Source organism: Ambystoma mexicanum, chromosome 5q, assembly GCF_040938575.1.
Source record: "Ambystoma mexicanum isolate Mex_15411 chromosome 5q, UKY_AmexF1_1, whole genome shotgun sequence".
NCBI lineage: Eukaryota > Metazoa > Chordata > Amphibia > Caudata > Ambystomatidae > Ambystoma > Ambystoma mexicanum.
In genome coordinates, this window is record NC_090933.1 from 1,402,903,725 (window position 1) to 1,402,916,524 (window position 12,800).

Genomic DNA, 12,800 nt, shown 5'->3' on the forward strand with positions numbered 1-12,800 from the left:
TGAGAGAGGGATTGCAGTGGTCCCAATGAAAAGGGTCTCCGCTTTACTGGCATTAAGGCAAAGATCGTTGGAGGCGCACCAATCCTGAATCACGGATAGAAAGTCATGAATGAGTGAGAGAGGTGGGTGGGGGGAGCCTGAAGGAAAGCTAAGTGTCATCCACATAACACTGAAAGTTAGAGAAGAAGGTAGAGATCAGGTGGGCCAAAGGGGCTGAGAATTCCCAGCCTCACAACAGGGAATATTCATGAAGCATTTGAATCCATGCCAAACACATGCTGGAGAACAGGAGTTAAAGGTACGTAACTTGTTCCATACTTGGCAGTGGTGTTACCTGTGACAGTGGAATCTCAACTGTCTGTCTGTACCTGCATGTCCGATGTCTCACCAGGACATACAACTCATGATCCTAGGTTGCCTAGTCTACAGATTCATTGGCATTGGGGGTGGCGGGGTGCAGACGTGTTGCATTCTGCTAGCTGTAGTGCATGACATGTGGATGTCCTCTTGGGTTTCAAATGTCCTGGTCAGTTACTGCTTTCCAGACAATTGTGCCCCCCCTTTGCCTACTACCCGTGCTGCAATGCAGGTGTAAATGTCCATGTATTAACCCAACATCCAGGTCCTTTGTCCTCTGTAACTATCTGGCTGTGGTGTGGCCCTTGTGCAAGGGATCAGGGCACACCTCCTCCTCGCCACCTGCATCACTTGTAACCCCATCCTCCTCCTCCTTCTATCCCTGGCCTCCTGTCATCACTGCTGCTGGTCCAGCCCCAGAAGCTGGACATCAGCAAGGAGCACCTCCAGGTCCATGGTAGCAGCAATGAGTGGCAGCATTGTTGTGTTGGAAAGTTTTCTTGGGGAAGGTGTGGCCCTTAAGTACTGTTCCTGTGTGCATTGTGTGTAGCTGGGTGGATTGGGTGCACTTGCGGCCTTATTTCCCTCACCTGTGTCTATTTACTGGCTGGTATGAGGTGATGTTATCTCTGACTTGCTTTTTCCGGTATTACCGGAAAATCCATTGTCATGATATGCCGGTGATACTATTGTGCCTGTGTTGCCGTATTTACTTCTCTGGTATTACCGGTGCCGGTAATTGCAGATGAGGTGGTATTGGTGCCAGTAATTCTGGCAACTGTGTCCTGGTAACCACATACTTTGCAGGACCGATAAAAGTGCTGGTAAACCGTATTACCAGCACTTTTACCTGCAGAGTTGTAATGAGGACCTTAGTCTTTATCACCTGTGCTTATCTGTGCTTGTTAACCTTTTTCTCTCCACTGGACTCTTCTCTGCCTTCTTCAAAAATGTAACTGTTTTGCTCCTATATCTTTCACCCTCAGTGGGGCCTGGCGGCCGTTAAAGGCCATGTTTACCCCCCCCACCCTCCACACGGGGTGAAAGCCATTTGTACCCTGGGGTTTATCCGGGATGCAAATGTTGGTTTCTTTCCTCTGTAGATTGGCTGCGCAAGCAACGCCAATTTCCTGAGGAAAGGAAAAAATAAAACAAGATGCCAGCTGCCATAGGAAAAAGGGACCAAGTCCATTTCTATGGCGGTGGCTGTGAGCAGAATGAGTGCCGGTACCGGAGCATAAAGCTCAGGTCTAACAGGTAAGTGGGGAGGGAGGGCGGGCAGGGGTGGGGAAGGTGTTGGTTTTGTTAGGGCGGGTGGGGAGGCAACTGGGAGAGGCTCCCTGTTGGCTCGCCACATAAAAATGAAAGATGGTGCTCCCCAGAGAAGGGCATACGGTGGCTGGAACAGCGGGTGGGAAATTTATATTCTCTCCCATATTCTCTTCCATTGTTCCAGCCACCTGATTGGCTCAGCGCCCTCCCCCATGTGCAAATATTGAAGTACCCCTGTGCTGATCAAACGCCCCAGCAAACTATCTCCCAGTTTCTCTACTTCCCTATTATTCAAAAGTCCTTGAGCTGGTGGACTTTGACCAGATCACTTGAGGATAATGGTCTAAGGGACCTCCCTCCCCTCGTGAAACTCAAGCTCCATCCTGCTAATAACTGTCCAATAGTATTTTGCTGATATAAATAGTGGATTTTGAGGCGGAGGGAAGGCTTGAGTGAAGTCGCAAATGGGGTCCTGGTCATGCATTTTCCCAGTTGTGTATCTATAATTGAAGTCTGAATTACAACATGCTCTGTCCTGGGGATAACATCTCATGATTTTGGCTTAGGCGAACATCAGTCTAGGAGCCTCTAGAGGGAGTAATACTTATTTGTCCAGGCTAATCAAAATGCCTAGGAAAACTCCCTTCATGCGGAAATGCATGAGGAAGAGTTGAGACAATATAACCACTTCATTCAGAGACTGAGAAAAAAAGTGTTGAGTATTGCATTCCCAGTATGGGGGAAGATTTGATCTTGGATCCGGCTAGAACTAAAAGGCAGTTATATGAAGGAGATTGGATCAGAACAATTGCAGGAATGTGACTGTCAAAACGTCATGGTAGTCTCTCAGTGTTGGATGAACGGAGAGGGGTCCTGCCTAATTATCTGACCAGATTCCGTGTTGGTAGAGGAAAACAAACACTTTCAAGGGTTTTGGCTTAATGTCCTCCCAACTGGTGAAATGTTTGTAGATACAAGTTAAGGCCTATAGAGGATTTGTGTCCTGTGTGTCAAAATGAATTTTGTCAATCTCTGTTTCATAATATGATTGAGTGTCAAGGGTTAAGAGAAACTATGATCTCTGCATTTGGGCTATTTCTAAGTGCCCAGTGGTGGCTTCAGGCGAGGGACTTTTGGCACTGACTGTCCTGAGGGCATGAAACTTTCTTGTCATTAGAACTTGTAAAAGTATTGAAACTGTTGAATCTGTATAATGATTATCCGTGAGGACTGGTTGGAACGTATGCTATTTTGTATTGTTCTTCTTGCTGTGATAATGATTTTAAATGGTAATATTAATCTTCTGCCTTGAAGTTATATCAAAAGTCAATGCATTGCCTAAGACATATTAATAATGAAAAAACAAGATAAGAAAATGTTCTTAAGTGGGGCCCCTTCACACTCATGTATTCATATATGCACTGTGCCTAGAACTAACTTTCTCCACCTAAAAGATTCACTCAATTTCCTATTGTTGAAGGCAGCTCTCAAAAAGGAACTGCTCTTTAAAAGGTTCTAATGCGAATTCTGTCAATTACATTTCTTTCAGGACTTTCTATACTATGTGATGGTTCGCTGCACATTAGCAGAAATATTTGTTTACATTTGATGACATACCTCCTCACTATTTTTCCCTTTTAGGTCAATATCTCCCTTCACTGAGCTCATCAGTGGCTGGTGAAAACTTCTTTGACAGCGAATATAAAATGATGTACGTTTTGCTTCGGGGTAGCACTCCTGTTGAAATCCGAACAACCCCAAAACTTGTGATTGCATTCAACCTACCGCCTATGACAGTGGATGAATTCTTTGGCCCTAACCTGGTCAACAATCTTGCGGCTTTCCTGAAGATTCCTTCAAGCAAAATCCGCATCACAAAGATAATAAGAGAAAGCCGTCGAAGGAGAAGGAGGAGTACAGGGCAAATGTCCGTTTTAGTAGAAATTGCAGACCCACCTTCCAAGGATATAAATAACAGCACTAACACCACAGGTAAACTGAAGCTGTTTGCAAGTTGTCTGATCACAAGGCTATGCCACAGTAATCGATGTTATAAAAGGCAAATTATCAATTTCTGGTTTTTATAAATAATGCTGGATAAGTATCAATTTTACAAAATTTGAGTGCCTCCTTTGGTTTTTGCAAAAGATACATTTACCTCTGAGGTTTGCTTTTGGATAGTGTTGGGTGAAAGTGAATACTTAATGCATGTTTTTCTGCTTGCAGATGTTATTTTCCTAAGTATTAGGATGAATGTTTCAATAAATAACATTCCGGCAATTATAATCTGTGGAAGGCAATATTGCACGCTCTATCGGACATGCCATGACATTTTAAAACCTCAGCACCATGTATAATGATTTCTATGACGTGATTGATGCTTGTGAACCACAACTAAAGGGCAAAGGCAGAACTCTCAAAAACTGAATTGCTATGTCATAGCCTATGCCTATGCCCCAAGGTGCAAAAAGTAAAATTCTGCGTCATGCAGCTCAAACAAGTATTCTACTGTTCTCCACTGCCGCCACGTCCATCTTGCCCCATGACCCCCAACCAGCTTTTTCTTTGTCAGTATAAAATGTTGCCCCCTACTACAGTGATGCCTGCTCAGCAGCTTGGGCTGGTGCTCACACTAAAGTCTTACAATCATATACATTTATTAAACTATCCCTCCAAAGAAATGAAGCTCATCTTGACATAAAACACCACATCATCACCTACCTCCTAAAACAATTATTTCTTGACACCTCAAATCCAGAAGACTACAATTCTATTGGGGAGGAAGGGGCAACGCGTCTTGGAAGCAAGACAACACAGCACAACACAGGTTTGAATCTATTCTATTCTAATTTGTTTTTATATAGCGCTAACTAACCCGCAGGCCTCAGAGTGCTCAAACATACAGTACAACATAAAACAGAAAGGAAAGTGTGGCGGTAGGTGAAGTCGGAAAGCTATAGTCAGCGGATAGTCAATGTGAACAGCGGCTTACAGGCATCCTGATTCGTGCTTAGAAAGCACTCGCTGGTATTAAGCGCATTATAAAAGAACAATTATAATTGAAGCACTACCCCATCATTTACAAATGAGAATAGAAAATGGCACCACACAATCCTAGTCCAACTAGAAACTTAAAAAATCCTGGGTATATAACAATCAAGTAACACAGTACCAATTTCTCTTGTTCCAGTAAAGAGACACGTGGTAGACCTTGCCAACCCTTCCCCCTGCCAATGCTGTAACTATGTCATCCTTTGCCACCATGGGCCATGCTATTCTACTTTCCCTGCAACGCATGGCCTGGGACTTTCTCCTCTATTTAAATGGCTCATGGGCCAACAGTTCACCCACTTAAACAAAAAACTATAGAATAAAGGTTGCATTATTATATGCATTTAGTTTAAAAATATGAAATATAATTTGTAAGTGACAGGAGTTGAATACAGTATCTTTATGTATCAAAAGGCTAGAGGCAGTTGAAAAATGGATGAGAGGAAACCGTTTGAAACTCAATGAGTTCAAGACCAATCCTGACATTGACTATCACACCTCCGCTAAAAGGCCTCCATGCTATGCCAACTCCAAACATTCTTATGTTCTTTGGATTAATCCTCCTAATCACACAAACCTGAAGTCCTCTTGGATGTAAAAGCTCTTTGTTTTTTCTATAATAGTTCTGTACGATGCATGAAATCAAATTCTTCTATATTAAGCTCTCTGAAACTGTGTTGTCCTACTCCTCGTTTGTGAATCACTCCTGCTGGTGGGTACCCAGATCCCCTCCAGGCTGGACTATACTAGTGCGCTTTATCTGAACTAAACCGAAACAGCCAGAAAATGTTAGTGGTATAACACAAAATGTGGGCCCTTCCAAGCTCCCCGAAGAATCACATCATGACCATTTTATTTGGGAAGATCCCATTTTTACTTTAAGTGGACTTATTTATTACTATGTTCTCTAATAATGGGTTTTGATCCTGAACATATGGGATTGGTGTAGTTCTTGGTCCATAGCAGCCCTGCGACAATCCCTAGAAAGAACTAATAATAGAGACCCAGGCATTGTTGTGACGTCAGATACTGGCATTTTCAGGAACTTCAAAAGGCACATGATCCACTCATGAAAGTCTGGGGCTGAAGAGGGTAGATCTTCCACATATATCCCGCCCAGCCCCCATCTGACCGATCACCAGAAATGGTATGCAGAGGTTGGAGAAGTGGCTGTGGTGGAAGTGGAGGAGGTGCGGAAGAATGGCTGCCAGAGGTGCAGGAGGCCCAGCTGCATTATTGATCAGCAATTGGGCGGGTGCTGAAGGGGCCAGGGCAGCAAGGAGCACAGGCTGAGCTGGGTTGCAAACCCATAGATGCTGTAGGCCCAGGGAGAAACTCCCTGATAATCAGAGACTGGATCTTTTCAAAAGAAATTTCTTTGATTGTGGAGTAAGAGAGGGAGGTCAGACCCAGGATGCAGACGATGCTGAAAGCCATGAAGACCCCCTTAAGCCTGTGAGACCCGTGTCTGGATACACAAGTGGTGATGAGAAGGGTGAGTCGCTGGTGGAGGAAACATGCACATATGCACTGACCATTGTGCAGTGGAGGTAAACGGATGCAGAGTTGCAATGTTAGAGAGGGTGTAAAGGATATAAGTACCATTTTGCAGCCCTTTAGGTTGCCACCAGGCACTATTTTCTTCTCCACTCTGACATTTTTCACAGATACGCCTTTGGGTATGCCAGGAAGGTAAATACCACCTAACAACGCAGACAGGAAACCTCTGTATCACCTCCTTGAGCAGGCGTGGGCCTAGCAAACTTGAAGATCCTGCTCCAAAATTAGATCTATTTTTGGACCCGTTAAGGGGGTCCCCAGGCCACTGCTTGGTTTTAGCCACAAAACAGAATGCTCAGATCTGTGTCTGGATTTAGAAGTTAAAGTGGAGCCTCAGGAATTAGCCTGGTCTTAGCCTCTAGGTGAAGATCCTCAGGACTGCTCTTGGAATTAGCTACATTGGAGATAACCTTGACCCTCGGAATGGCCACTAGAGGACGACGAGACATGCTGGTCACTCATGAACTGGAAAACCTCTGCAAAGGAGTCCCTTGGCCTGGGTGCTCTCGAGAAAAAAAAATTGCTGACTTGCCACTGCTTTTTTTTGTTCAGGAACTTATTGAAATAGTTTGCAGGAGGGTCAGAGAAAGGTTCCTCCCAATGCAAAAGTCTCCTTTCTAAGGACAGAACAGAGACTCTACCACAGCACCAACAGTAGTCCCACCATTGTTCAGGTGACAGAGTTGTCATATACGAGACAGGACTCCTTTTTAGACTTGACTCAAGGGAGTTCTGACCTGTTAACCTACGTCACCAAGTTCAAACAATTGGCACAACAAACAGGCTGGCCAGAAGAGGTTTGTTTTACCCTTTTAAGGAGAGGTTTGTCAGAAGAGTTGAAAGATGAATTAGCGTGAGTGCCCAGAACTCCCTCATTCAAGGAGCTGATAAAACTGATAATCCAAATAGATTACAGAATGCAAGACGAAACGCAAAAGAACAGGCTATAGTTCCAGCAGACCGCTAGTTCCAACACCAACTACTGAATAATCCTCTGCAGGCAAACCTATGCAGATGGGGCGGCAAAAGGCCCGCTTTCAGAAGAAGAAAGGCAGCGTCGTAGAAACAAGGGTTTATGCATGTACTGTGGTTCTTCTAGACATCTTGTTTGTTTATGTTCCTTGGCTCCGCCGCGTAAGGTGGGAAATGCCAGCTCCCGCACATAGAAGGCACTCATGTCCGTGAGGAAATTGTTAGTCGGTGTCTTAATGGCTCTTTGGCTTCCTAAAAAGACAAAGCTGGGTCCTTTTTAGAATTAAGAGTCCCATTGTCCTTACCTGATGGTTTCAAAATCAAAACAACAGCAATGGTTGACTCCAGCGGTGCAGGAGTATTCATGGACAAGATGTGGGCACAACAAATGGGGATCCCTATTAAACAAAAAGGACAAGCCATGCCCGTCGAAGGAGGGGGCGGTGACTTACCACTGAGCTGTGGCCCGACTATTGAACAAACAGATCAGCTGATAATGTCAATAAACCAACATAAGGAGATCTCCTTTGAGCTGATAACAGCAACCCATTATCCGGTTATTTTGGCCATTCCATGGCTGGAGTTGCATAATCCTTTCATAAATTGGAAAGCAAGATCACTATTTCTGGGTTCAGAAAAATGTATGACTACCTTCATGGAAAAGAACGTTCCCAGATAAACATTCTCCTTGACTGTACCCACCACTACCACTTTCTTGGTTGTATCCAATTTAGTTCCAAAAAAGTACCATCAATATCAAGACTTTTTTTGGAGGAAGAAGAGAAGACTTTGCCTCCCATAGAACGGACGATTGTGCTATTGATTTGGTTCCGAACTCTACAGTGCCTTTCAGTAGAATGTTTATCCTGTCCCAGAACAAGAAGATTGCCTTATGTGCCTATTTGGATGAAAACCTCAAGAACAGATTAATTACAGAGTCCAAGTCTTCATGAGGTGCTTCTCTATTCTTAATACGAAAGAAAGATACAACAGAACTAATGCTGTGCATTGACTTTAGGGGATTGAACAAAGTAACCATACCAGATAAATAGCCCCTCCCACTCATCCCTGACATCCTGGAGGCTGTACAATCAGCTCAGATATTTACCCAACTTGATCTGAGAGGTGCCTACCACCTAGTAAGGATAAAGACAGGTGATGAGTGGAAGACCGCATTCAGAACCCCCTTTGGCCATTTTAAGCACCAGGTAATGCCTTTCGGCCTAGCAAATGCACCTGCTGTATATTAGCATTTTGTTCAGATCTCCTTTTACACAGCGTTGTGGTCTACCTGGACGATAGTCTCATATTCTCCAGGGCACCAAAGGAGCACGGCCAGGATGTGTGTCAGGTAATTTGTTTTTGATGCTACATCTGTTCCTTATTTGGGATACATAATTTTGGACCAAGGTGGTACCATTGACCCCAGAAAGGTGAAAGCCATCCTACAAATGGCCCCTCCCTGGAGTATGAAGGAGCTTCAAAGATTTCTTGGCATGACCCATTTTTATCATAAATTCATCAATAGCTTCTCCAGGGTGGTGCTTCCTTTGACAAATCTTTTGAAGAAAAATAACTCTTTCAAATGAGTACCCGAAACCCAGGCAGCTTTCGACATTCTCAAGTCTTCATTCACCACAGCCCCACTTCTACGTCAACCACAGTATGATCAACAATTTATTCTGGACTCAGACATTTGGATTTCGCAGTTGGAGCAGTTCTTAAACAACTACAGGACGGCAGGAGCATCCAGTGGCGTATTCCTCAAAAACACTTTCTCCTGCGGAAAGGAACTATTCTGTCTTAGAGAGATAACTGCTAGCCATGAGACTGGCCTGCTAAGAATGGAGACATTTACTTATTGTACTTATTGGTGTCCAGAAACCAGTAGAAATCCAAATAGATCACAAAATCCTACAGTTATTACAAAATTATAACTGTCAAAACAGCAGACAGGCCCGGTGGGCCCAATTGTTTTCACATTATCAGTTCTGCATTACCTACATACCTGAAACAAAGACTCTGATAGCTGATCTCTTAACTCACAATGGTCTTTCTCGAGACTAAGATCCTCCTCCCTTTGGTAAAATGTTCTTACCAAAGATGTTCTTTGGTAAGATGTTCTTACAGGCTACTTTTCTGTGTACTGTAGAGACTTGGTTACATCAACTGAAGAAAGAAACACAAGAAAACCCTCCTGAGGTTCTTTTAAAATCCAGACTAGAACATAGAGATGGATTATATTTTCATAAAGGATCAATTTACATACCTCCACAGGGTCTGCATGACTCCACCCTATATTTAGCCTGTGATTCAGTAGTGGGTGGTCATAGAGGAGTGAACAACACTTTGTAACTTTTCTCACATACTTTTTGGTGGCCAAACTCTCACATACCTTTTGGTGGCCAAAGATGCTACAGGATGTTCAAAGGTATATAACCAATTGTACTATCTGTGCTCAAGGACACACTACCATCATTGTAACCATCGATTCATTCACAAAACTAGCTCATTTTTCACCATTTTCTTTCACCCTTTCCTTTCACCCTTTCTTAGAATACCTACAACCTTGGAGATGAGTATGTTTTTCATCAGAGACGTTTTCAGGTTACATGGGTTACCTGATTCCATTACTTCAGACAGAGGGACTCAATATACCTCTCGGTTCTGGTCAGCAGTCTGCAAGCATTTGGGCATAAAGAAGGCTTTGCCATCTGGTTACCATCCTGAAACAAACAGACAAACTGAGCGGTTAAATCAAGCCCTTGAGCAATATCTTTGTTATTACACTAATCAAGCTCAGGATAATTGGTCATCTCTTTTACCTGTAGCAGAGTCATCCTATAACTATGCAAAACATTCTGCAACTAGAAACAGTCCGTTCTATTGCACTTATGGATACCATCCGCAATGGTTACAAGAACTTCCATCATGTATTTCTACTGTTCCCATGGCAGAAGAAATGATTCAGACCTTATGTCAAATACATCAACAGACCTCCGTAGCTTTACGGCACTCTCTAAGGAGTAACAAGATCTTTGCAGACAAAAAGAGAACAGAGGTTCCAGTATTTATTTATTATTTTTAGTTCTTGTATAGCGCTACACACCCATAGGCCTCAGAGCGCACACAAAAGGACAAACAAAGGGGTCAAGCATGAAGAAGCACAAAAAAGATGAGTCTAACCCAAAGAATTAAATAGAAGAGTCTTGATCGCTTTCTTGAAAACGGTCAATCAAGGAGATGACTTAATAAGGAGGGTTAAGGAATTCCATTCTAGGGGAGTCCTGACTTCGAAACAAGTACCTCCAAACTTCTCCAGGCGGTAACAAGGTTGGGTTAGGAGATATGAGTAGCTGGAGCGCAGTGTTCTCGAAGGCTTAACACAAGCGGTGCAACTGAGTGTAGACATTTAAAAACAAGGGACAGAGACTTGTATCTCACTCTCACCTTACCCGGCAGCCAGTGAAGTTTTCTCCTAAGATCTGAGACATGGTCAGCCTTAGCAAGACCAAAGACCTCCTCAACGGCACCGTTCTGTGTCATCTATAGACGCTTAAAATTAGCTTTAGAGGTGCCAATAAGTATGCTGTTACAATAATCCAGGCCGGAATTGATTAGCGTTGTGGCAAGAAGGGAGCGGTTCTTAATGTTAAGATAGGGACGCATCTGATGGAGGAGTTTGATAACAAGTCCACAAGAGGGACAAACGTTGGACACATGCTTTTTCATAGATAACTCAGAGTCAAGAGTAACACCCAAGGTTTTTACACTTTTGGAGACAGGAATAATATAGTCCATGATGATAAACAGAGAAGATTTCACATTAATTTTCTTAAGACGCGGCCCTGAGTCAATTATGATCAGCTCAGTTTTACTGTTATTTAGGGCCAAGGAATTGTAGGCCATGCAGTTCTGGATTTCCTGGTAGATATTGTTCACAGTATTGGTATCATTGTGATAGATACCAGTTAATTCGAAAAAAGGACCCGTGTGTCATCAGCAAAATTAGCATACTGGACACCCAGGCAGCCTAGAAGATCCAGAAGTGGTCTGAAATAAATGTTGAACAGAATTGGAGACAAGCATGACCCCTGTGGCACACCGCAGGAGGAAAGAAATGGAGGAGCATCAAACTTTGCAGCTGTCACCCTGGATGTTCTCGGACCTAGGAAAGATGTGATCCAGTTAGCTGCGCCCTCTGAGCAGTTGACAATGTTAAGTAGTCTCTCATGTAACAGATTGTGGTCGATCAAGTCAAAAGTAATACAAGGTGACCTCCTGCAACGATCGCAGAAATGTTAGACTTAAGATTCAGTAGGGCGGTCCCAGTCCTGAGTCGAGCCCTGAATGGCCTAGTAATGGGCCGATAGTTTTTAGCATTAGCAGGGTCGAAGGACATCTTTTTTAATAAAGGAGTAATCCGTGTGCTTTTCATTGATGCTGGCACCATACCTTCTGAGAAAGACATATTAATCACCCTGGTGATCCATGGAGTGATAGTATCCAGGGCGTCTCGCAAGATGTTGGTAGGGCAACAACCCCTGCACAAGTAGTGGGCTCAAGGCCCCATATAATGTCACGGATATCAGCTTTCGAACAGTCTTGGAAATTGAAGTTTGGAATAGATGATAGAAAAGAGGATTTAAAACAGGTATTAGATGTGGGTGTTTTTGTACTGTTAGCTAAAAGAAGATGTCGGTTCACAATATTGGGCTGTTGGCTGGATGTTTTAGTCCGGAATTCCTCTTGAATATTTCGACACCAAGTGGTGTTTTTGCGAATCGGTGGAAAAGGTGAGGTGTTATTTTCAAATTCCTTAAGTCTTTTGAACAATTCATTAGGAGAGGATTTGGCTTTGTCGATACCCAGATTATAGTTTTCTCCCTTGGCTTTAATAATAGCTTTCTTATAGGAATGAGCAACAGCTTTATATTTATTCAAAGTGAGAATGTTAGGATTCTTGCGCTACTCAGGTTCCAAGTCCCTTTTAGTTTTCCTGGCGTGTGTGATATTGTCAGTGAACCAGGATTTTCTTATGGTTTCTAATTTCACAGTTTTTACTTTTTCTGGGACCAACATTTCGAAGGAGGCCCTGATAGAACTGTTGATGTGATCTACTAAATCTGAAGTATTGTCAAAGATTCCCTTAGTCTCGGGTTTATCTGACACCAGAGCAGAGAAATCTTTGGGCAGTATATTTTTAACATCCCGGTTAACTTGCTCCTGGGATTGCTGTTCATCTTGAGCAGAGCACAGGGCAATGTGAACTCAGAGTTCACAAAGAAATGATCCGTTCATGGAAAGTAGATCGAGTATGGCTTTTTGGCAAATATCTCCCTCGCAGATTATCACCAGGGAAATGTGTATTTCGGACCCTTTTCTGTCCTGAAGGCTATAAATCCAGTAGCATATAAGATACGTTTGCCTCATTCATGGCATCATATCCATCCAGTGTTTCAAGTTTCTTTACTTAAAGCTTTTTTGGGCACCCTACAGAAGTCTCCTACACTACTGACTCTTCATGACGAGGAATGCGAAGTTGAGAAGATATATGATTCACAGTATTTTCGTGGTGTGTTACAGTA

General features: G+C 43.2%; 1 protein-coding gene across 1 annotated transcript in view; it reads left to right on the forward strand.

The window, feature by feature from the left end:
- LOC138498208 (fibrocystin-L-like) overlaps positions 1-12,800 on the forward strand; it is a 245,145-nt gene that overhangs the window by 91,958 nt on the left and 140,387 nt on the right. Inside the window, exon 4 of the mRNA XM_069622088.1 lies at positions 3,271-3,621. Within this exon, the coding sequence (XP_069478189.1) occupies positions 3,271-3,621 (351 nt within the window). The remainder of the gene's footprint in view (positions 1-3,270; positions 3,622-12,800) is intronic.